The sequence below is a fragment of the Rhinatrema bivittatum genome, chromosome 16 (genome assembly GCF_901001135.1).
Source record: "Rhinatrema bivittatum chromosome 16, aRhiBiv1.1, whole genome shotgun sequence".
In the NCBI taxonomy this organism is placed as follows: domain Eukaryota; kingdom Metazoa; phylum Chordata; class Amphibia; order Gymnophiona; family Rhinatrematidae; genus Rhinatrema; species Rhinatrema bivittatum.
The window spans coordinates 11,803,951-11,830,359 of record NC_042630.1 but is presented as its reverse complement, the minus strand read 5'-3'; the positions used below and the strand labels follow the sequence as shown (position 1 = coordinate 11,830,359).

Genomic DNA, 26,409 nt, shown 5'->3' with positions numbered 1-26,409 from the left:
ACTCCAGGCCTGTTAAGTATTTCAAGCCTAATGCTAACCAGCTTGTCTATCCTTAAAACAGATGTAAGTGATATTCCTTTGACTTTAAATTGGTTTTACAAATATATTTTCTCACTCATAATATGAATGCTAAAATTAAGTGGTTAAAGTAAAAAATATATATATTTAGGGTTGATTCTTAAATGTTCTAGAGTCATACCCTACCTCCTCCCTGCCTCACTAAAAAAAAAAAAAGAACAGCTGTCCTTGTGTTTTACCTGCATTATTCCTGCCTTTGTTATCCAATTGCTGTTTGTCAGCAGCGGAATAAATGGGATACGGGACACTTCCATTTTCACAGACAGCCTGGTGACTGGATATCCCATTCTCAATAATCTGGCAAGGAACACAGTAACAGGTTCATTTATCAATTTGCATTAGCAATCAACCAAGCTAGGTAGAGAGTGCATTGTACAAATCAACTCCTCTTTTACCTTTCATCACTCCAAGTGACAGAAAATCTTCACTGATGTCAACTTTGCTGTTTGTATCTCTGACTGTGTATGTAAAACTGCCCCCCCCCAAACCTTGCCCTGAGTTAATAGTAGGGATGTGCAGACCAAAAGTTTAAGTTCATAAGTCCATAAGTCGAAAGGGGGGGGGGTCATTTGCGGTCAATATGGACATATGGAGAATTCCATAAGTTGAGTCTATGTCCATATGTGCAAATAAAAATTTAAACCCCTCACCCGCCTTAATCCCCCCCCCCCCCAAGACTTACCAAAACTCCCTGGTGGTCCAGCGGGGTCAGGACGCCATTCCTGAACTCCTTTGCAAGGAGCACGTCACGTCGGCATCACGTCGGAGTGACGCGGCGTCACGTGATTCCCCGCGGGGTCGCTCCGGGACCCCTCGTTGGGCCCAAAAGGAACTTTTGGCCAGCTTGGGGGGGGGGGGCCTCCTGACGCGCAGCCTTGCACGCAGCCTTGCACGCACCATCCCCGGATTTTATAAGATACATGCGGCTACGCGCGTATCTTATAAAATCCGGTGTACATTTGTTCGCGCCAGTGGCGCATATTTTTAAAATCTACCTCTTAGTGTAACAGTGCATGAGACGACACTGGATACTTCAAAAGTGAGCATTCAACAACCGGAAGCCATATTTTGCTGTCATTAACAGGAACAAGGACCTAATTTACTGGCTGGGGAAGAGTGTGGTAGAGGCAGGGTAAAATGTTGCACTTTTAAAATGTCATCCACATAAGCTGCTAAAACTATTTTTTGTCACTAAAATCCAAACACAGCTGCAACTTAACGGGCATCTCTGAAAATCAATTCCACATAATGAGCTATTTGCGATGCAAGCGGACCCAAGTATTTCGGTCCTAAAATAGAAGACTATAGTCATCTTACAGTGCATGGCAGTATGCAGAAAAGAGCACGTAAGGCATGTTTGAATACATATAATTGTATGAGAAGTTCTGTTCATTGGTAACTTTTAAGTTATCCATCTAAATAGCTTTTAAATATGGACTGCAGAAGAATTTAGGACACCATGGCCATCAACATGTTTGCACCTTAAGTAATCATGCCCCACTTACTTCTTTAGTGGTGTAGTTAACAATACTATAGGCCCAGAAGTGTGTTAAAGAGTAGTTGTCCTGCTCGGCTGCTGCTAGGAGTTTCTCCAGACCTTTTTTGGCATCAAAACTGTGGCCAGCCAACTTGTCGCACATCTCTGTGGCGATAGAATCCAGGTTCTGTGTCCAGTCACCCTTTTCGTAGAGTGGAGCCATACACCTGCAAAACCAGGCAGAGGTACAGGAGAAAAGGCCATGTTAAGTTTCTTACACAACAAACTAGCCTCATCGACTTCAATGGAGCTCTTAAAATGTTTTCCAAAGCTCCTTAGATGCCACAAATTTTGATAACAGGCTCAATAACTTCGGTTTTCAGGGGAGTGCATGCCTGTTGGTCTAGTGGGGCCTGGAGAGACCTCTCTGTTCACGGACACGGCAGCTGCCATTTTCTAAAATGGCACCAACTGGTCCTTTGCCCCCATCATGTGACAGATAACACCCAAGGTAACTCTCTCACAGGATTGAGATATCATTTTAGAAACTAGCAGTTACCTGATATGTGAGAAGAGGAGTCACTTTGGGCCCCCAGTAGAAAAATGGGGCAAATATGGGATGGGTCAAGAGAGTAGGATAGGATGGACAATAAGAGTCTGGCAGATAGAGGATCTATTTTTTTTAACAGAAGGGAGGGGTTGGGGTAAGGTGAAAAGGGTTTTTTCTTCAAACATTATCTTACTATGGGAATTTTGACCACCTCCAGGGACAGAGGAGGGGCTGAACAGGGTCTCTGGTGATCCCTGGGTTAAGATTTTTATGAAGAGAACAAGTGTGCACTATCTACAAGTAGTACGCACAAAAATGGATAGAAAATATTACACAAAACGTTATCTTTTTTTCCTTTGCATAGTTTAAAATACAACATGAAATGGCATAGATATTGTCTATTTAATTTCAAATGAAGCACAACCCTATTAAAATCTAGGGATGTGCAGAACAAAAAAATTAATTTTAGTTTGTTGAGACCCATATTTATTTCATTAGTTTCAATATGAAAAAAAAAGTTTCATTTATTCATGTCACATAATGCAGCAAGCATGTATGTGGGGCTTGTGGGATTTAAATGATGGAGAAAATTGGTTTAATTTTTATTTCTTTAAATTAAGTGGATGTGTGTGTTACACACTGGCACTACTGTGACTACAGTGATCCCTCTGAGTGTAACTTTGAACAACACAGAGAGAATGCACTTCAGTAGAACTATTTTAATATTTTCTTCTGCTGAGTAGTGCATTGCTCACATGTGCACACACACAGAAAAAGCAAAGAATCGTACAATGCTCTAATATGTATATAAGTAGTAGCACAGCTTTAGACTGGTAATAAATACAGTAACAAATTCAATTAATCTACAATGTGGCTGGCTTTACCTATGGTGGTGACTAGCACAGACTGTTCTCTTTGTGGATGCTCTGACTCTTGTACACTACACAGTGCACAGACCCAGATACAGAGAGTTAACACAGTCTCTCTATCTTAGGTACCGTGGCACTGGTACTACACTGTTTCACACAGCAACAGGTTTAAAATTGAATAAATCACTGCAAACACAGCCCTTGCCAGGAAATAACCTATCTTCCCCAAGGTGAGAAGGGGTCAAAAACTACTAACCTTGCTCTAGGTCAGTGAGATCTTTAAAAAAATATTAAAAACATGTTCAAATTAACACAGTGTGACAGCAGCTAAAAGGATTAGAACAGATGGAATGTTTCTAATGTTGAACAAAAGCACCAGTGGTACAGAAGTCTGTAGTAAGTGCAGAATTCTCACACAACAGCAAAACACTCTGGGCCAGATTTTCAAAGGGGTGCACGCATATGATACGCGCGTACCCCCCGAAAACCTGGCCCAAGCTCCCCCTGCGTGCGCTGAGCCTATGTTGCACAAGATGCCGGCGCGTGCAAAGCCCCGGGACGCGCATAAGTCCCGGGGCTTTCCTGGGGGGGGGGGGACGTGTCGGGGGGGGGGCATGTCGCAGCAGGCGTGTCATCGGGGCATGTTGGGAGGCGTGTCGGAGGGCATGCCGCAGCCGGCGTGTCATCGGGGGCATTCCAGGGGCATGGCCACGGCCTCCAGACCAGCCCCCAGACCGGACCATGGCACGCCAGTGGCCGGCCTGGCGCGTGCAAGTTACACCTGCCTCGTGCAGGTGTAACTTGTGCAATAAAGGTAGGGGGGGGTAGATAGCACTGGGGGGGGGGGGGGGTTAGGTAGGGGAAGGCAGGGAAAAGTACGGGGGGGGGGGGGTGGAGGGAAAGGAGGCAGGCTGCCCGGCTCGGCGCGTGCAGGCTGCCGATTTTGGGCAGCCTTGCGCGCGCCGACCCCGGATTTTAAAGGATATGCGCGGCTACGCACGTATCTTATAAAATATGGCGTACTTTTGATTGCACCTGGTCCGCAAACAAAAGTACGCGCTCGCGCTTTTTTATAAAATGTACCCATATGGGGCGGATTTTAAAAGGGTTGCACGCGTAAAGGAGTTTGGTATCCCTCATCCAGAGAGATCATGTGAACTTTTACAATTCCTGTAAGCGATTTCATTTTTACCCATTTCTAGGGTAGAAGAAATTTGAGTTTGCATTAGACCTGCGGCACCTGTCTAATGTAGACCACAACTATATCATCTGAATGTTAAAGAGAAGAGGAAGGGGTACCTGTCAGGTACCAGTGAGAACTCAGAGGAGACAGGATGAGAAAGTAAGAATGTATTTGCCACATCTGGATAAAGATTTGAGAATAGGACATTTAATTATGTCATCTAAAGAGAAGATAGAGAATTCTATCTATGAATTTTGGGATTAACCCTAGGACTCGAAGGGATAAAGAATAGAAGATCAATGTGAAACAGATTGCAGAGTTACAGATTTATTGATGAATTAAGGTGGTAAATGGAAGGACCTGTAGGACAGTTCCATCAATTGCAATTCATTTTCAGTAAAGTCAAGTTGGAACCACTATCAATTATCATTCTGATTTTTGGAGAGAAGTCTTCCTCCAGCCCACCCCACTCCAAACAAGGAATCATGGATTTTGAACAAACGTAAAGGCACCCTATGTAGTCCTAGAGAGGATATTAGCCCAGGGATTACATAAATAAAGTGATGGATTTGTTGGGCTTTGCCACTACAAGTTAAGTCTTTTTCTTGTGAAGATAAGGGCAGCCATTTCTGTTATAGCACTGAGCTGCATCCCACCCTTGACCATTTTCAATGTGACAATATTATATTATTTTCTGAACTGTGAAACAGAACACCTTGGATAATATTCTCCTTACTCACCATTTGCCATGAAATCTCAGACAATATGCTGGTACTGCTTTATGATCCAGATTAGATTGCAAACTCTTTGGAGGGAAGGCCATGCCATGGATTATCTTGTGCATTGCTTTTGTGTGGCTGATGATTCTTCATGCATTTCTAAATATTGTCAATGCAATACCTGTAGTACCTACCATGTTGACCCTGAGCATCCAGGCAGATAAGTTACAGCATCCAAGAGGTTTTGGTTTTTAAGTTCCCACAAGCTTCCCAGGCAACCAATTGCTGCAGTCAAACCTCCACCCGACACCACAACAGCAATTTTTGGAACATTATCCTAATGAACAAAAATCAGATACAAAATTAGAATGTGACCACTCATATTGTGCTTGTCCCATATTTTCTTGAATATTATTTCTAAAATGCTGTTTCATTCCAAAAGTCCCTTTGAAATTTTTTCCACCATCATGAAAACAAGCTTGATCTGACCTGACTTGCCAGGAGTGTGAAGCACAATCTCAGCAGTCTGATTTTAAAGAAAGCAAAAAAAAAAAAAAAAGCAAATATTTCTCCAAAGGAAGGCAGCAAAGGAAGCTAGTAAGGTTAATGTGTATACATCTTCATGAAAAACAGAAAAAAATGTATGTATCGAGAACCTTCTAGAGAGGGCTGAGGGCAATGACAAATGAATTCTTACTCATAACACTAATGTTATTATTCTGTTATAGTTATTTAAACGTACCAGATCCACATGCATTCCATGCTTTTTAAGGCAGGAAATCACTTTCGCCTTTCTGTTTTTGATGGCCTTCTTTTCACCATCTGAGAGGTCTGGGGAAATCCGTATTCCTCCGCTCCTGAAAGTCAACGTTTTTTTGCAAGTAAAATGCTGACCGTTTGGGTCTCATAAAAATAAACATTAATTACTAAAAATGTAATTAAAATAACATTCTGATCAATGCTGGTAATTATTTTTATTTCTTCCCTTTTTAAAATCAAGGTTCATATTGGGGGTTGGGGGGTGGGGGGAATGTGCTCAGACAGAATCAGCGTCAACAGGGAACTTAAATCTGACTGACTTTTTTGGAAAATGTAGATTTAGAGGTCAATAGAGTAAGGCTTATTGCACTTCAAAAGGGTATTATCATGCAAAAAAAGACCCAGTATATAATGTGCACTATTGTGTTTGCAAACGTTTGCACTCGTTGTGGCAGTTTTTGTGCACAGTGTAATGATTATGAATAAATTGTGTATTACTACAAATCTAAATATAGTGACATACTAGACTAGCTGGAAAGATTCTGTGTGGAAGAGTAATTCAAGTCTAGACAAGAATGGTCCAAATGTTTCAATGTGCATAGTTAAAACAATTTTAAAAGCATTTTGGCAGCATTTAAAATTTTTTTGCATTTCATTAATGCCCAAGGTTTGAATTTATTTTTTTCAGTTTAATATATCTCTTGCTCTTCTTCTTCCCCTCAGCCTGTCTCAAATTAACATTACTAAATTGATGCTATTTTTTTTGAAAATGTTCAAGTCAGGAAATCTTGCCAATCCTAGCTTTTGCTCCAGGTGTCAGAAACACATTGCATTGTGGTGAAACAGTAAGAGAATGGTGATCCAGTTTTACCTATCATAACCGTGCAATAGTACAACACAAGTATATTTGGAAATAATAACAATAAATATTTAAAAGAACAAAGAGCAGAAAAGTAATGATGCTTGCCCAGATGTTGATCCACCTGTAGTTTTTCCTTCTGGAAACTGAAAAAAAATTGCAATGCAATATTATTAAGACAGAATCAATAGGATTGATTTGAGCACAGTGCATTCAGCAGGCAATTTGCTCAGTTAAATAAATGTCTACACATGAAGACTGGCCTGGTTTAAGGCTGTGCCATTGAAATCACCCTCAGGTTTTCAGATCACACATATATTTAACCCAAGTAAAAAGAAACATTCCTAGGTTAGGCGAGGAAAGTGAGTACTTAATAAGGATGTGCTTTCATTTTTAATGGCATAGTCAGTATCAATGACGCTGCTTAATATGTTTCATATTTCTAATCTAAAACAATAAAAGCATTAACACAATTTTCATTTACTGACAATATTTTGATTTAGTGCACACTATGGGGCAGATTTTAAAACCTGGTGTGCACAAATGTACGCCCAATTTTATAACATGCGCTCGCAGCCGCACGCATGTTATAAAATCAGTGGTCGGCGCGCGCAAGGGGGTGCACACTAGTGCACCTTGTGCATGCCGAGCCCTTGGGGAGACCAGCTGGCTTTCCCCATTCCCCCCCCCCCCACCTTCTTCTCCCTTCCCCTACCTGTCCCACCCCCAGCCCGAAAAAAAAAAATCCCATACCTTTATTTCACAAGTTACGCCTGCCAGAGGCAGGCGCAACTTGCACGTGCCGGTCAACCGCTGGTGCGCAATCCCCAGCCCAGCAGCCATGGAGAGGCCTCTGGCCATGCCCCTGCCCCATCCCAGGACTGCCCCGCCCCTGGACTGCCCATTTTTTCAAGCCCCGGGACTTAAACATGTCCTGGGGCTTTACGCATGCCGCCGGGCCATTTGAAAATAGGATTTACGCGCGTAAGCCTTTTAAAATATGCCCCTATTTGAGTTAGTGCACACTATCACATCTTAGAGTGGGCTAAATTGAAGCGGTGTACACTAAACTAAAAATAAAATAAAGAAAACCACACACACACAAAAAAAAGGTGATAAACAAAATGATAGAAAATGAAGCAAATTGTTTATTAATGCACACCCCTCGTGCATTTAGGGGCGGATTTTAAGAGCCCTGCTCGCGTAAATCCGCCTGGATTTACGCGAGCAGGGCCCTGCGCGCTGGTGCGCCTATTTTCCATAGGCCTGCCGGCGCGCGCAGAGCCCCGGGACTCGCGTAAGTCCCGGGGTTTTTTGACGGGGGCGTGTCGGGGGGGTGTGTCAGGGGCGGGGCCGATCGACGCAGCGTTTTGGGGGTGGGACGCGGCGTTTCGGGGGCAGGCCCGGGGGCGTGGTTTCGGCCAGGGGCGGTCCGGGGGCGTGGCCGTGCCCTCCGGAACCGCCCGCGGGTCGTGTCTCGGCGCGCGTGGATTTACGCCTCCCTCCGGGAGGCATAAATACGTGGAGAAAGGTAGGGGGGGTTAGATGGGGCCGGGGGGGTGGGTTAGGTAGAGGAAGGGAGGGGAAGGTGAGGGGAGGGCGAAAGTGAGTTCCCTCCAAGGCCGCTCCGAAATCAGAGCGGCCTTGGAGGCAGGCTGCGCGGCTCGGCACGTGCCGGCTGCCCAAAATCGGCAGCCTTGCGCGCGCCGATCCTGGATTTTAGCAGATACACGCAGCTACATGCGTATCTGCTAAAATCCAGCGTACTTTTGTTTGTGACTGGTGCGCCAACAAAAGTACGCGAACGCGCATTTTTTGAAAATCTACCCCTTAATTTTCAAATCTATGTGCCATCTGCATAAATAGCAGAAGCAAATGTACATGAGCACTTTCAAAGCCTGTACCTTGTAACCAATTTTCCAAGGGACTTTTTCAAGGGAAAGAACCCCCAGATAGTTTTCCTTGTAAAATTGCTTGAAATAAACCTGCAATAAAAAGGTCCTGCACAAATTTTGAAACACCACAAACTATTTAAAATTGCTCCCCTCAGTTTCTAGAAATTTCATATCATAAACGTTAACTGTGCGTTCCTTTTTTGAAAATGTATCAAATTTCCAATAATGATTATCAATAAAATTCCACTTTCCTCTACTTTCTGTCTGCATTCCTTTAGTTTCGCCTCCATCTTGCTCTGCTTCATCAGAGGCAATGGTGATTTGCTGCCAGGTCATGAGAGGTCACCAACCTGCAATCTTTTGTCATTGACCTGGAACCTTTTTAAATTTGCTTCCTTTTTCTCAGTGAGAAAAAGTGAAAGTGGAAGCTGCTGCTGACTTTAAGCTGAAACCCTTTTTTTTTTTTTTTTTTTAAAGAAAATTACTACTAAGCAGAGTAATTTATTACAAACAGCTTCCTGACCCATAGAGATTCAAATCATATCCTTTGCATAAAAATCAAGGATTTAATTTTATCCAAAATATAACAGAATAATAGTTCAAATATTTTTGTTGTTGCTATTTTCAAATTAGTAGAATCTTTATATGTAGAGACAGATGCACTAAGCTGAAATAAAATCAATTGCTGTCAAGTGCTAATTAGAGTACAATGACAGCAGTATTAATTGCATTCAAGTGAGGTCAGAGGTGAATTCTGTGCATTCAATTTCTTCTGATAATGCTCCCATGATAGCAAAAAAATAATTACACCTTCCTGAGATACAGTTATGAATCTTCCAAAAATGGCTCTGTTGATATTTGAGCATTTTAGCACATGCTATTTAGCTATATGAATATAGGCAGTGAGTTGATTTACATACCTATATGAATATCATTAGCTATGTTGCACAGATTTTGCACTGAAGTTCGCAATAGCAAAATAACACGAACTAAATTAGCAAATAATGTGTCCATAGCTTTTTTAAATGAAAGAGTGTAGGTTATTTTCCCATTTTAGCATGCATTAATTTGTTTGCAATCTTCAGCACACCTTAGTACATCTGCTTTATACTCTGTAACATTTCACCAGTAAACTCCTATACGAGAGATGTTGAAGCCTGTAGTCTGGCACAATGCAAAGGAATGTCTTTCTAGCTCTCCATTTTTGCTGAGGGAGAGGTAGTTGCATTTTCCAAGCTCTTTTCAAGTACAACGAAACATTAACAGTTCTTTTACTTTGCTATTTACTTTCCCCGCTATTTATTCCTGGTGATACAAGGGAAAGTGAATGCAAACCCTTCTCCATCCTGTTTTGGCTCTCAATCTTTGTGTTAAAGTCACCCCAAAAATGACCTATCACTGGATCTGCTCTAAAAATCTAAGGGGTAGATGTTCAAAACTTATGTGCGCGCGTCCATGTGCATGCGCTACCCGGCGTGCACACATGGATGCTCGCATGTTATAAAATGCCGAGTCGGCGCGCGCAAGGGGGGGGGTATAGTTAAGGAAATACACGCGGTGATGCATCGGGGCCTTTCCCAGTTCCCTCCCAATCTGCTCCAATTAAGGAGCGGACTGGGAGGGAATTTCCCAACCCCCCTAGCCTGACCTCCCTTCCCCTTCCCCTATCCTCCCCTCCCCCTATCCCTATCCTAACTACCCCAAATTTTCTTATTTTACCTTTGGCTCGTGCCTCGGAGCAGGAGCAAGTTGCGCGCCGGCACGCGATCCCCCGGCACAGCAGCACATGGCTAATGTGCCGGGCGCCTCTAGCCCCGCCCTGCCCATCGACTGACCTGGAGCACCCCAGGCCACTCCCCAGACTGCCCCTTTTTCAAGTCCCAGGACTTAGACGCATCCCGGAGTTTATGCGCGTGGCCGGGCCTTTTGAAAATTAGCACGGTGAGCGCAAGGCCCGGGATTTATGCGTGCCGGGGTTTGAAAATCTACCCCTAAGTAGATCATTATACCCACTAGGGATGTGCATTTGTTTCATTCATTTGGCACGTAAGCACATATATAATGAACAGACAAATGTATGCACAAAACGAATGGACTCTAAAACAGGGGACCATCGAGTTAGGGTGACAGATCATAGTACAAAATATCTTTTTTTTTTTTTAAATTTATTTATAGTTTATTAGAGTTTTTTCACAAATCATATAAAATGCAAAAAATCAAAGAACAAATTTGTGAGTAACATAATTATTTCAAGTAACATATCAACAATTTTTGATATACCACAATTTTATAGTCCACTAAATGGGAGGAACTCCTATGGAAACTTTAAGGAAAATAGTAATTCTAAGCAATTACATTAGCAGGATATAAATTTTTGCAGTTAAACTATCACAGCCTCTCTCCTTATCTACCAAAAAAAAATCATATTTGTGAGACTTTCCTCACTTCAAATGATGTCAAATCTTCACCAAGGTGTACTGTGCTGTTCGTACATCTCAATCTATATGCGAAATTGGCCCCTAAATCCTAAACCACCAACAACACCTCACCTCGACCTATTAGATGGCCCTCCTATAGAGAGATAAATAGGTGCACACTGTGAGGCCCTCCCCAAAGGCTCTCTTTCTCTCTCTCGCTCTCTTTCTCTCTCTACCTCTACTCCACTCCTCTCCCCCTCCCCCAGTCCAGAAATGGCCAAAATGCAATTCAAAAACTTTATCACGAATTGTGTTATGGCCATTTCAGGCATATCGTGCAGTCTAATGCCAGGAAAAATGGTATAGTTATTCCCAGCTAGGGATGTGAATCGTTTTAGGACGATTAAAATTATCGTCCGATAATTTTAATATCGTCTTAAACCGTTATGGAACACAATATAATAGAGATTCTAACGATTTATCGTTATAAATCGTTAGAATCGTGAGCCGGCACACTAAAACCCCCTAAAACCCACCCCCGACCCTTTAAATTAAATCCCCCACCCTCCCGAACCCCCCCCAAATGAGTTAAATAACCTGCGGGTCCAGCGGCGGTCCGGAACGGCAGCGGTCCGGAACGGGCTCCTGCTCCTGAATCTTGTTGTCTTCAGCCGGCGCCATTTTCCAAAATGGCGCCGAAAAATGGCGGCGGCCATAGACGAACACGATTGGACGGCAGGAGGTCCTTCCGGACCCCCGCTGGACTTTTGGCAAGTCTCGTGGGGGTCAGGAGGCCCCCCACAAGCTGGCCAAAAGTTCCTGGAGGTCCAGCGGGGGTCAGGGAGCGATTTCCCGCCGCGAATCGTTTTCGTACGGAAAATGGCGCCGCTGAACGACCTCCTGCAGTCGATCTCCTGCCGGCGCCATTTTCCGTACGAAAACGATTCGCGGCGGGAAATCGCTCCCTGACCCCCGCTGGACCTCCAGGAACTTTTGGCCAGCTTGTGGGGGGCCTCCTGACCCCCACGAGACTTGCCAAAAGTCCAGCGGGGGTCCGGAAGGACCTCCTGCCGTCCAATCGTGTTCGTCTATGGCCGCCGACATTTTTCGGCGCCATTTTGGAAAATGGCGCCGGCTGAAGACAACAAGATTCAGGAGCAGGAGCCCGTTCCGGACCGCTGCCGTTCCGGACCGCCGCTGGACCCGCAGGTTATTTAACTCATTTGGGGGGGGTTCGGGAGGGTGGGGGATTTAATTTAAAGGGTCGGGGGTGGGTTTTAGGGGGTTTTAATGTGCCGGTTTTGCGATTTTTAGATTTTTAGATTTTTCACGATTTTTCACGATTTTTCACGATATTTTACCCCCCCAAACGGCAACAATACGATTCCCTCCCCCTCCCAGCCGAAATCGATCGTTAAGATGATCGAGGACACGATTCACATCCCTATTCCCAGCTTCAAAACCATGCATTATGCTATTGCATGGTGTGATATTGCCCCTCATTTAACTAAATCCTGTGCAAACTCCTCCCTGATCCCACTCCTCCAAAAAATTTGCATTTGCACTGTGCGTTATGGCATTAATGTGTGCCATAACACACTTTGATGAATGACCCTATAAGAGATTGAGGTGCTAAACAATGTTGAATCTTGTAAAAGCAGCAGTGTGCTTAAAAATCACCAAATGATGCAGACGTCTTCATTTGCAAAAATGTTCAGTGCTATTTGCTACTTTTATATAAGTAATTTAGCTTTGGCAATGCTCAATGCTAAATATATGCATAAGAACATAAGAACATGCTATACTGGGTCAGACCAAGGGTCCATAAAGCCCAGCATCCTGTTTCCAACAGTGGCCAATCCAGGCCATAAGAACCTGGCAAGTACCCAAAAACTAAGTCTATTCCATGTTACCGTTGCTAGTAATTGCAGTGGCTATTTTCCAAGTCAACTTAATTAATAGCAGGTAATGGACTTCTCCTCCAAGAACGTATCCAATCCTTTTTTAAACACAGCTATACTAACTGCACTAACCACATCCTCTGGCAACAAATTCCAGAGTTTAATTGTGCGTTGAGTAAAAAAGAAATTTTTCTGATTAGTTTTAAATGTGCTACATGCTAACTTCATAGAGTGCCCCCTAGTCTTTCTATTATCCGAAAGAGTAAATAACCAATTCACATCTACCCGTTCTAGACCTCATGCTTTTTAAACACCTCTATTATATCCCCCCTCAGTCGTCTCTTCTCCAAGCTGAAAAGTCCTAACCTCTTTAGTCTTTCCTCATAGGGGAGCTGTTCCATTCCCCTTATTTTGGTAGCCCTTCTCTGTACCTTCTCCATCACAATTATATCTTTTTTGAGATGCGGCGACCAGAATTGTACACAGTATTCAAGGTGCGGTCTCACCATGGAGCGATACAGAGGCATTATGACATTTTCCGTTTTATTAACCATTCCCTTTCTAATAATTCCCAACATTCTGTTTGCTTTTTTGACTGCCGCAGCACACTGAACCGACGATTTCAATGTGTTATCCACTATGATGTCTAGATCTCTTTCTTGGTTAGTAGCACCTAATATGGAACCTAACATTGTATAACTATAGCATGGGTTATTTTTCCCTATATGCATCACCTTGCACTTATCCACATTAAATTTCATCTGCCATTTCGATGCCCTAATTTTCCAGTCTCACAAGGTCTTCCTGCAATTTATCACAATCTGTTTGTGATTTAACTACTCTGAACAATTTTGTATCATCTGCAAATTTGATTATCTCACTCGTCATATTTCTTTCCAGATCATTTATAAATTTATTGAAAAGTAAGGGTCCCAATACAGATCCCTGAGGCACTCCACTGCCCACTGCAAATCTACTCAATACCTATATTCACCTATTATTACCTATGTTCACATAAATATAAATATATTTCATGCAGGAAATTGTTCAAAATGGCAATTTGGGAGATGCAGTTGAATTATTTTGTTATAAACACCATGATTATGCATGGACTGTACCACAAAATAAATACTGCAATAGTTATATAAAAGACTTTGTATCAAAAGAAAAACATCTCATGTAATTGGGCCACTCTTTTTGTCTTTTCTACATTTTAGTACATCAGATCTGAAGGGTTCCCTTGCGAGATCCTTGTACGTTATAACATAGTGATGTATTTGTGCACTGTATGTGTCAATTGAAGTAATCATCATTGTCTGTTACAGTATATAGGATTCATGTCTGTTACTATATAAAAGATTCATTTTTATCTAGCTACTTTGTTTCTTGATTACTTATTCTCACATTATTACCACTACTATGACTACTATTACTAGTAATACTAATAAATACCTGGATAGATGCCATTTTTGCTTGTAGTTAATCCAGGTACAGGATTTGTCTTTTCTGGTAGAGAATCTGTCAAATAAAAATTCAAGTATCAAAATATCAAAAATGGAGCTAGATTCATAATTTTGCAGAGAGAGGTTATCATATAAGTAAACTATTTTTACCACTGTAAGAGGGGCAACTAGTAACTCCTGATAGTGCATACCAATGGGGCACACTAACTCCTGTTAGTGCTCACTAACCCGAAAAATGAATTATTCTGAAATTTTGGAAAAATTCCATTCGTTTTTCGGTTCCCGCGAACCATACCGAATTAGGCAATTTCGTTGTGACAAAATATTCCCATATACTTAAGACCATTTGTTGCCTTCCTAATCCAATACTTCCTGAGATCTAACTGAAAACCTACAACATTCAGCAATAAATATTCTGATTTTTGCCAGTTTACCTTATCACTTGAGAAGGTTGGAAACTCAGATAGTAAATTCAACAGGATTGAAGTGTCTGTGTCCAAGAGGAAAAGCAATATATCATCTGTATATGCTGGCAATTTATATTCCACCTTATCATGCGTAATACTATATCACAGGGTGGTGTCTTATCGCGATAAGACAAGGTTCTAGTTACAAATTAAGAAAAGAGACAAAGGAACCAGTCTTTCCTGGTTCCTCTGGCTAAGGCAAACCTACCAGATAGCAAATGATTAATAGCAATTTGAGCACTGGGACAATTATACAGATGGCGAACTGCAGTAATAAATGTGTCTGTGATTCCGAACCAGTGCAACACTGGAAAGAGATAACACCATTCCACGCTGTGAAAAGCCAATTTCTTTTTCAACAGAAAAAACTATGGCTGGGTCAGAAACAGATTTATAAACATGTGTTAAATCATGAAGTAGGCGAGCATTGTGCATTAAATTCCTCCCAGCTAGAATAGCTGTCTGTTCAGAATGCAGTAAGGTGGCAATGAGTTACTCTAACCTTGAAGTCAGGATCTTCCCAAAAATGTGTTATTCTACATTGAGCAAGAAAATAGGCCTATAACTGGAGACCAGTAAAGGATCTCTGTCCGGTTTAGGTAGCACATACTGAGATATGCTTCAGTAAAGCTTTGTCCAGCACCCCATTAGCAATCATGTCAGAAAAGTAAGGAAGTACAATAGGCACCAACAATTCACTATAACAATGATAAAACTGAATTGGAAAACCATTTGGACCAGCTGCCTTTCTAAGAGAAAGCGAGTGTATTCCCTGCTGTATGTCAGAGACAGTTTTTTGTTTTTTTTTTATTTAAAAACTTTTCTATACCGTTGCTAAGTTAAATACCGTCGCAACGGTTTACATGTAGGCACATATTTAATGTAGGTAAAAGTGTACAATAGTTATTGGGGAATCCAACCAGCTTCTAACCTCCACCAAAAGAGAAGAATGAGTCAATCTGGAAAGAAAATTTTCAATTAACTGTGAGTTATCCAGTGCTTCTGAATCATATCAGAATCATTAAACACAATAGTATCATTAGCAGTTTGAATGGCTTTTTCATAATCCTTTTCTTAAGATAGTTTTCTGAAAGTCTACCGTACATTATCTCTGGGTAGTATCTTGCTTTCTGAAGAAAGAGAGAGCATACAAGACTTTCACGCAAGAGTTTGTTTGTTATACCTAATACTTTAACTTGAGCAGGAGAGCTAAAAAGGCTGCAGTGCTGTTAGAGATGTGAGCCTGCTCTAGGAACAATATTTAACCTTCTAGCTGCTTAAGATCAGCTCAAAGCTCCTTATACTTGAAAAATCTATAGCTAATTACATAGGGGTACATATTCAGCCACTAAGTGGCTAGTTAAGTTATCCAGATCCCCATATCTGGCTAACTTAACTGGGATGTTCAGCAGTGCAGTCATGCCGCTGAATATACTTGATTAATTAGAAGTTTGCTGGATATTTGATATCCAGCTAACATTAGACCTGCCTAAGGCACATCTAGGTTAGCAGGTTAAGGTAATCAGCTAACTCTAAATATCAGAGTTAACTTAACAGGCTAACTCTGCTCCTCCCCAGAATGCCCACCTCCTACCCCAAGAATGTCCCCCTTTTGAAAATGCATCTAAGCCATTTAGCTGGATAAAGTTCCCATTATCCATCTAAATGGCTTTTGAATATGTACCCCACGGTCTCTAATAACTGGCTTAAGAGTGTTCCATACCATGTGAACTGAAATATCATCCTTATCATTCGGACCCAAGTAATTCTCAACCTCTTCACAAATAAGATCAACAAAGTACAAATCTTCTAGAAGCCCAGTATTAAACCTCCACACTGAGCTTCTAGGAGCCCTCTCGGCCCGCTCTGTGGATAGCAAAATAGCTGAATGCTCCGAGATAAAAATTGGTTGGATCTTGTCCTCTGAAACTGAGGAAAACAAACCATTAGACAATAAAAAAAATAATCTATATGTGAATACGACTGATGTGGATGCAAGAACAAGATAAAAACCGTCTCCGTAGGGTGTAACATTCTCCATGGATCCATTTAAACACATTGCTCTTGCAAGGCCTAAATGGTCTAAACCTTGAGGGTTTCCCTTCCTATGAAGACTGTATATCCAAAACAAAGTCCAGATGTTTTGGATATACAATGAGAACTGCAGCAGGAAAAACCAATAAAGAGCTGAAAAGTAATTTTAAAAACTCAGGTGTTTCCACATTAGGTGCATGATGAAGATTAATTACAAGAAAAGATTTAACACACACTTTTACCAAAGCCCATACCCACCTACCCTGAATATTCACCGCAAAAGAAAGAAAATTAACATCCAACAAGTTACTAAACAAAAAGGCCACCCAGTTTTCTAATGGCAGTAGAAGCAAATATCGCCTCTCCTATCCAACTCACTTCAACAAGAGATTCTGTGTGCATTAAGTGGTCTCCTGCAACATGAAAACAGCAGAGTTCAGAGACTTAAGAAAGTTGAGAACCTTCTTCCAGTGAATAGGATGACTGAGACTACTGACAATCAAAGAAACACTCATGAGCTTATTGTTTTTCATCCACTAAAAACCAAAGTGAGAAACCCTAAGGTCTTGCAACACCACACAGCAAAGAGAAGAAGAGAGTTAAAAATAATACTCCCAAAACTGATGATAACATTATGATAACATTATTAACTAGGCGCTCAGACTTTGCCTTATTCATGGTAATTAATATCTCTACCGCATAATTAATATCCCTACCTCACAAGGACAATTCATTAATGCTTTAAGCACTTTGACTGGCATTTACGTTCTCTCTATTTAATCCCCAGCTTCTTTTCTATGCTCCAAGTTGTATTACTCCCTTGTTTTATTGTAACTGCATACCTTAACCTTCTCTTGTTTAATGTTTTTATCATTATTATTACTACAACTATTATTATTATTATTATTATTATTAATATTATTATATAATATAATAATATTATAATATAATAATATAATAATTATATAATTATATAATATAATATTATTATATAATAATATTATTATTACTACAACTATTATTATTATTATTATTATTATTATTATTAATAAGATAAATGTTAGTTTTTTACCTTGTTTGTTACCTATCCACTTGTTAATTGTAAACCGACATGATGCGATATCTATTGCGAATGCCGGTATAGAAAAACTTAAAATAAAATAAATAAATAAATAACATAGTCTACCAAACAGCAGGGCCACTCCAACAAGTCATGCCTAAAAATAATGATGACAACAGTTCAGAAAATAGATGAGACTCATGACTGAGGGAAACCTAGTGGCCCTAGAACAATCTGCTGATCAAACATCCATAACATGATTAGAATGAGACAGGCCATAAAAGAGCAATTCATAAGAAAAGTAACAAAATTTCAAGTATTCATTTTAGCAGGAGATGCTCAACTTTGAAGAAACTGCTTTATATCATCCAGAGACGTAAAAGTTTGGGTCTAATTATGCAGAGTAATTTTCTAGGGGTGTGCATTCGGATTGACCGCATTAGTAAAACGCAACTCATATTTTTTTTTTACTTAAAAAATTGATTCGACATAAACGATCGGATTTCCCACATATCGAACATAGATATGTTCGATATGTGGGAAATCGCGATTGTTGAGCCAAAATAAAAATATAAACCCCCTCACCCTCCTTAATCCCCCCCCCGACTTACCACAACTCCCTGGTGATGGAGCGAGGAGTGAGGACGCCATTTCTGCAATCCTTGGCGAGAAGCATGTGACGTCGGCGGCACGTCGAGTGACGCCGGCGTCACGTGATTCCCGGCTCGTTCGCGCCGGACGGCTCGTTCGGCCCAAAAGAACTTTTGGCCAGCTTGAGGGGGTCAGGAGGCCCCCCCAAGCTGGCCAAAAGTTCTTTTTGGGCCGAACGAGCCGTCCGGCGCGAACTTGCCGGGAATCACGTGACGTCGCGTCTGAGTGACGCGGCGCCACGTGATTCCCGGCTCGTTCGCGCCGGACGGCTCGTTCGGCCCAAAAAGAACTTTTGGCCAGCTTGGGGGGGTCAGGAGGCCCCCCCAAGCTGGCCAAAAGTTCTTTTTGGGCCGAACGAGCCGTCCGGCGCGAACGAGCCGGGAATCACGTGACGTCGCGTCTGAGTGACGCGGCGCCACGTGATTCCCGGCGAGTTCGCGCCGGACGGCTCGTTCGGCCCAAAAATAAATTTTGGCCAGCTTGGGGGGGTCAGGAGGCCCCCCCAAGCTGGCCAAAAGTTCTTTTTGGGCCGAACGAGCCGGGAATCACGTGACGCCGCGTCACTCGACGTGCCACCGACGTCACATGCTTCTCGCCAAGGATTGCAGAAATGACGTCCTCACTCCTCGCTCGATCACCAGGGAGTTGTGGTAAGTCTGGGGGGGGGATTAAGGAGGGTGAGGGGGTTTAAATTTTTTTTTTGCACATATGTACATATACCCAACTCATTGGATTTTTTTTATGTCCATATTGGCCGCAAGTGGGACCCCCTTTCGGACATAAAAAATATGAACATAAAATTTTGCTCTGCACATCCCTATAATTTTCATCAAAGCTGGGTAGAACAAATCTAAATTAGTTTCCATAACTTAAAATGTTATCTGAGTTAAAAAAAAAAAAAGGCTTTCCAATGATGAACAAATAAAAGTCGGGTATGAATAAAAGTCTCATGTTGTCAAAGGTGATGGCTGACTTCAGTTTAGCAGAGTCAAACTCTGCAAGGACTGTGGATAATTCAGGAGCTTCACCACAATGGGCCAAGGGAACATTACCTCTTTCAAAGGCTGTGAAGGCACCCAATATGTTTGCTCAATATCCAAAGGCAGAAAAAGGAAATGTTCAAGCAGGAAGATGTAAGGTTTAAGAAAAACTCAATCATGTAGGAGCTTTTAATACCTTCATGCAGACCAAGGAACCGTATATTATTGTATTGGTTCCAAATCAGTAAGTCCTCAAGGTCCCACTGTAGTGCATCGATCCACTAAGATATGGCCTTTACCTGCCATACCAGCTCAGAAATGGCTTCACAAAATCCACTGATTTGTGCAGATAAGGAAGTCACCTTTCTTTAAATCGCACAAGTTGTTTTCACACTGGGGCATACATGTGCGCGTGCTACCCAGTGCGCACACATGAATGCCTGAATTTATAACATGCACGGGTGCAGGGCTTGGGCGTGGCCAGAGGCCTCTCCACTGATGCTGAGCCCGGAGATTGCTCGCTGGCACTTGGCTGGCAGGCGCAACTTACGAAATAAAGGTTAGGGGGGGGTTTAGGTAGGGCTGGGCGGCAGGATAGGTAGGGGAAGGGAGGGGAAGGTGGGGGGGGCGGGGGTGGAAGGAAAGTTCCCTCCGAGGCTGCTCCGATTTTGGAGCGGCCCAGGAGAGAACGGGGAAAGCCATCGGGGCTCCCCTAGGGCTCAGCACGCGCAAGGTGCACTGGTATGCACCTCCTTGCGCGCGCCGACCCCGGATATTATAACATGCGAGTGGCTGCGCGCGCATGTTATAAAATCGGGCGTACATTTGTGTGCACTGGGTAGTGGGCACAAATGTACCCCGCACGCGTAGGTTTTAAAATCTGGCCAAAAGCATTAATAGTTTGTAATGTTCTTGTTCCCAGTTATGTTATCCAAGTTGTTCTTTCCCTGTTCTCTGTAAGACACTTGTTGTCATTGTTTAATATTTATATCTGTTGCAATGTAAACCGGAGTGATAAGTAACTCTGTTACCTGAACTTCGGCATAGAAAAAGTTATAAATAAATAAAATAAATAAGCATCTAAGTGGAGTTTGGTGGCCAATGGCGGAAAAACCATGAAAGCAGGTAGCCTTGAAATAAGAAAGCAGTCATCCAACTTTCAATATGCTGGATATCAAATTGTCTATAGGCTGCTGTGACATATATAATATTTAGTCATCTAACTAGTCGTCTTCAGTTGGGTATCTTTTAGGATTTTCACATAGAAATAACAGACTAAACCATCTAAATCGGACCTATTCTGTCTCAGCTGCCAGGATCATCTTTCACAATTGTTCCCCTAGCCAGCTGTTCTGTGTTCATACCGTACACATTGTTATCTTACTCATGGGGGCTTCATCCTGCACATCCATAGGAGCTTTTGCAATATACACACACATACACGCGCACACTCTAATCCTGTACATCCAGGTCTTTCTGATAAGTTTGTTTAAGCAATAAGAGCAATTCTTCAGAATTCTGCTGCTTGATTATTAACCAGGCATTGTATTCATGATCATGTTAACTCCTGTCTTTATGATACTGCATTGGCTGCCAATTCAGACAAGGGTAAAATATAAAACACTGACATTGAACATAAGTTAATTAACAATGCAAACATGAAATGGTTAGGTGCAGTATTGCATTCCTATATTCTTCCTGGACTGCTGCAGTCCTTAAATAAAGGACTTTTGGATATCTCAATTAACCAAGCTCATTTGGGGGAGACAAGGGACCACGTATTCTTGGTAACTAGCGCCGTATTATGGAGCGTGGTGCCTGAACAATTAAGAACTATGAGACAGAGAAAAGTTTTTAAAATCTCTAATGACATGGCTATCTCAGGTGGCGTTAGGAACTAATAAGTGATCACGCCTTGTGATATCTTGTATATAACGGAAAGTAATGCATCATATGCAAGGGAACAGAAAGAAAAGAAAGTTTAATGGACTTTAATGTTTAATGTAACAGATATGTAATTTTCTTTTGGTGCCTAAATTATGTATGTTTTTAATCATATATTGTAAACCACTGTGATCAAATGGTATAGAAATGTGTTTAAATAAATGAATTAAATAAATAAGAGGATAGAACAGAGAGAATAAATAAAATCATATAATACAGAAAAGTTAATTACAAGTCATAGCAGTTCCTAAATGTGTGTGTGTGCGTGTGTGTGTTTGTGTGTGTGTGTGTGTGTGCGTGTGTGTGTGTGCAACAAAGCTTACCTTTCCAAAAGATTAGTCTGCTCTATCACGTCTGGGAAAGGATCTCTCCCCCTCTCTAGTTATTCTCACATTTTATACACTAAAAACTGCAATTCCTTAGAAAAGGAGCAGGGTCACTTCCCTCTCTGTAATCTTTATCATTTCCAAGAACTGTGAGGTCTCCTTATTACTTAAGCTTACTTCAGACCACAATCCGCCCACTACAGATTTTACAAAATGCCACTGCATGAGTCCCAACAGATTGTTGGGAACAAATTCAATAATATCACTTCAACTTCACAATCCTTGCACTGGCTCCCCATACAGAGCCCAGTACAAAATCCTAACAATTATACACAACTCCTTATATAACAGAAATATTACATGGTTAAATGCTTCCTTACATCTTTACCTACTCAGTAGAGCATTAAGATCGGCAGACAAAGCTCTTCTGCAGATACCATCGGTTAAGGTTGCTCAACTGAGTGAAGTCAGGGAGAGATCTATCTCCATAGCTGGTCCCAAACTCTGGAACAACATGCCAGTCGGGCTAAGGCTTGATCTAGATGTTAAGATCTTTAAAAAGGCTTTTAAAAACATGGTAATTTGGCATCACTTTTGCACAGACAGAGACAGGTTACCAGGAAAACATCATAACAGTGAAGTTATGTTATTGTTGCCATTCGGCATCATGCTTCTGTAGATAGGAAAAGACAGCAGGACAACATTATAATTAAGTTTATTTTAGTTTTGTATTTTAAGTATGATTTTTAATTTAGTTTATGTGTTGTTTATTTGTCATTGTATACCTGTATTTTTAAACTATTGTGAACTGCCAAGATTGTTTTACCAGATTTACAGTATACAAATAAAATAATAATAATAATAATCTGAGACTCTGGATCCACTTAATTCCTTATTCCCTTCTGAGAAGTGCTAACACTGCTAGCACAAATATATTTCTTAGTAGGGGCTATTTATATTCTTTTTCTAGGAGGAGTTCTATTTCCCCCCTCCTTATTACTCCATCTTGTCTTAACCACATTGTCTGGCTTTTTCTCTCTTGTTCCCCTAATTTGAAGCTTTGCAAAGCTCCAGCTTGCCATTTCTGACAGTTATTGCTACATACCACTTGCAAAAGCTGTCTCCTTCTGGTTATATGTCTGTTGAAGCATAATATTGCAAGCGTAATGTACAAGGAAGAGAAGGGAGGTTGGGGGATTTATCTTGTGCTTTCACTCTCTCTGTCAGCTCTTGTTACAGAGAGGCCTGTATTTCTCTTCTCTTTGGTCAAACAGGCCTAAACAATGTTTTCAAGCATGACAGATCAGTTCATGCAGGTTTTCTTTACCAAGCCAGGTAAAAGGGGAGGTGGGTTCGGGGGCTAATCTTGTGTCTTTCACTAGTGTTCTGCCAAGATAAGGTCCATCACGGTTGCCCAGTAGACCTGCTCGGTTCAGATGCATCTAGTGAGTTTAAACGTAGGCAGGAAGCTGGCACAAGCTATCAGTTTCTTTTTAGCAGTTACACAAAATTAGCAATTCTTTTATAACAGACCTTAAAGACAACATTTTCATTTCTTCTTTAATTAGTGAGAGAGTAACATTTGAAATCACTTCTCACACCGGGGCCGCAGAGTCAGGCCCAGGACATGGTGCCCAGGCCTGGAGCTCTCTCTTTGGATCTTCTTCTTTCTTTGGCTCTTCAACACCAAATGATGACAGCTGCTGGGGTTGTGCTGGAGTTAATTAACTATGGCACATTCACCCCAGAAGATGATGGCACTATCTTGAAGTATGACAATGCCAAAAAAAGAAAAGGATCCGAAGAGGAACTCCAGGCCTGGGTTCCCAGCCTTGGGCCTGACCCTAGGCCGAGGCCCAAGCATTCGGGCCTGGCCTCCTGGTCATGTCATGGTATTGAGCCTTCATTAGTTACCTGACAGATCAGGTAAGCTTTTTTGTTTTAAATTTTCTGGAGTCTTGGTCGAGGCCCCGGCATTGGCCTGTGTCTCCACTGAGATCCTGGCACAGCACTCGAACCTAGGCCGTGGCCCCAACTTTGGGCCTCGGCCTAGTCCCTAGGCAAGGGCCCAATGCTGGGGCCCAGCATTGGGCCTAAGCCAAGATGCTGACGTCATGCAAAGTTGAGGTCACGGCTTCAGGCATAGGTCTGGCCTGATGCATTAGTTTAATATGAAATTAACAAATGAGAGGTCTAGAATGGGTAGATGTGAATCAGTTATTTACACTTTCAGATAATAGTAGGACCAGAGAACACTCCATGAAGTTAGCAAGTAGCACATTTAAAACTAATCAGAGAAAATTCTTTTTCACTCAATGCACAATTAAGCTCTGGAATTAGGATAAAATGTAAAACTCTCTGGTTTGCATCTGAATGCTTGAATAAAGAGCCCCTGAATACCTCTCTCAGCTTCTCTCCCCTTACACACCCTCAAGGGAACTCCAGTATGCTGAAATGGCTCTTCTCCTCTCCTCCCCTGATTGCTGCCAGATTTTCCTGCATTAGACTCTTTGCTATCAGTTGTTAAGAATCAAAATTTAGGAATAAAGTACCACATACTTTGTGCTGGAAGCCATGCTACCTTACCTTCAGGAAAAAGCTAAGACATGGCTTTTCAGTTAGATCTTCCATGTTTGACCCAATTTCCTAAAACCTCAATGAGAGAGAGAACACAACTGGGTTTTGAAGCTATTCACACATGGGATTTCCTGTGCTGGATCATCCCAGTGTTACATTAATTGCAAATTCTGATTTGACTATAAGTTGTTCTAATGGACTCTATAGCAGGGGTACCATCAAGCTAGGGTGAGAGAACATAGTACAAAATGTCATCTTTGTGAGACTTTCCTCATTACAAATGATGTCAAATCTTCACCGAGGTGTACTGAGCTGTTCATATGTCTCACTCTGCATGAAAAACTGGCACCTAAATACTGAACCACCCCCTATACCTCACCTCGAGCTATTAGATGACCCTCCTAAAGAGATATAAATACTTGACCATTATGAGTCAAGTCATTATAACCTTATCTAGTACAGAGTTCCAAAGAAGGGCCCCAAAATGGTGAAAGCTCTTTCTCTGGAATTGTTAGTCATTGTGAGTCATAACTAAACATAAATAAAAGAGCCTTATTAACCAGAGACTTGATTTTTAAATATCAAGAACAAGTAATCATGTGTGTATGCTATTTGATTTAACCTGGTGATTTTTAGCCCGTTTTGGCAACCATTGAAGGCAGTATATGACCCCATAAAAACAACAGTGATGGGATATAGAGCCTAATTTCTCACCTGATAAGATTCCGGCTTAAGAATCTGTAAATTATATCTTTTGAAATGGTGTTCACACAAGGTTTTATTTATCATATGAGATAAGAGTTGATAGTCACTGTTCTTTGTTCTTACATCAATGCATGTAAAGCTGACACATGAAAGCTGTTTAAAATGCAGCAGGTAAGTTTAACACAGATTGATGGACTAGCATTCTTTAAGTACTTAAAAAACCCATTACATTAAATGTTGTTTAAAACTATAAATAGCTTTGGATTCAATATTCAAACCTGGGAAGGATAACTTTCAAACATGCATGCGTGCCTATGTGCATGTCTAAAGGGCACACGTGCTTATTCTTATGTATTTTATGTCATGAACACAAATGTGCATGCATAAGCATACATCCACCCTACCGCATTCTTGAGAATCTGAAAGATATTGTGAAATCGAATTTCAACATAATGTAATTTCAACATAAATGTAATTTCAACATAAAATGTGCTGTTTAGCTAGTAAGCAGCATTTTTTGAGACTTATCCAGCTAAGCTTCTGAGAGGTCAATTGAAATGGGAAAGGGAGTGTGCTGGAAGAAGGGTTTGTTGCATCTGAAGAGTGCCTTGCACTGCATGTGTCAGTGTGAATGGAAGAGTGAAAGCATGCGTGCCACTTTAAAACAGGTAAAACCAGTTTTCCCTTGTCCATGATTCATAATGTCTCTGCAACTTGGATGGCTGCTGATTGTAGGCAGGGGTGAAGTTCTCTTGACAGAAAGCCTCATAGGTATCATTCCCTGATTACTGAAACTTACACAGAGGCTGTAATCCAATTTCCATACTTATATTATGAAAGAAGACGCAATACACTAGAAGCCTGTAAGCTGTCCTAGAATCAATTGTTCAACAATTAAGGAAAAACAGCAAGTAAATAATGTTTAGGTGAAAAATTTAAAACAAAAGTAATGCAGAATATGCACTATTTATTTATTTATTTATTTAAGCATTTTTAGATACCGACAACCGTTTGCACATCGAATCGGTTTACATAAAACATGAAAATGGCGTCGCCATAACAACAGACGTAGCCTTTACAAGGAACGAACTGTAGAACTATAAAACATAAAAGCGGAGGGCGGCGTGACAACAGACGTAGCCTTTACAAGGGGGCAAAAGACTGTAGCAAGAGGCTAACAAGCGGGTGAACTAGATACAATATTTTTTAAAAAACAGAATAGCTAGGTACAATGTTTTGGAAGGGATATTATAGGAAAGAAAATTAGCACTACTACTGGGGGGTCAGCAAGCCAGGTAAGTATCAGACATCTCCCAAAAGGAGCTACCCCTCTCCTCTTGATCATTCACCCACAATCACCGAGCATAACAGGCAATCTGTTTCAAGATAAATGTTGTTGCAGTTTAAAAAAACATCCCTAATATGTATTGTCAATCCATAATAGTGTTATAGCTGTTTGTTTAACTATAACACTATTGTGACAAGAAGGGTCAAG

The 26,409-nt window shown here is 41.5% G+C and overlaps 1 protein-coding gene across 1 annotated transcript in view; it reads right to left on the bottom strand.

The window, feature by feature from the left end:
- LOC115078073 (cytosolic phospholipase A2 gamma-like) overlaps positions 1-21,768 on the bottom strand; it is a 51,984-nt gene extending 30,216 nt beyond the window's left edge. Inside the window, exons 1-7 of the mRNA XM_029580694.1 lie at positions 21,630-21,768; positions 14,160-14,225; positions 6,603-6,640; positions 5,619-5,733; positions 5,071-5,213; positions 1,584-1,782; positions 258-375 (exon numbers count right to left, since the gene is read on the bottom strand). Coding sequence (XP_029436554.1) covers positions 258-375; positions 1,584-1,782; positions 5,071-5,213; positions 5,619-5,733; positions 6,603-6,640; positions 14,160-14,174 — 628 coding nt within the window. The 5' untranslated portion in view covers positions 14,175-14,225; positions 21,630-21,768. The remainder of the gene's footprint in view (positions 1-257; positions 376-1,583; positions 1,783-5,070; positions 5,214-5,618; positions 5,734-6,602; positions 6,641-14,159; positions 14,226-21,629) is intronic.
- Between the last annotated feature and the right edge of the window lie 4,641 nt (positions 21,769-26,409).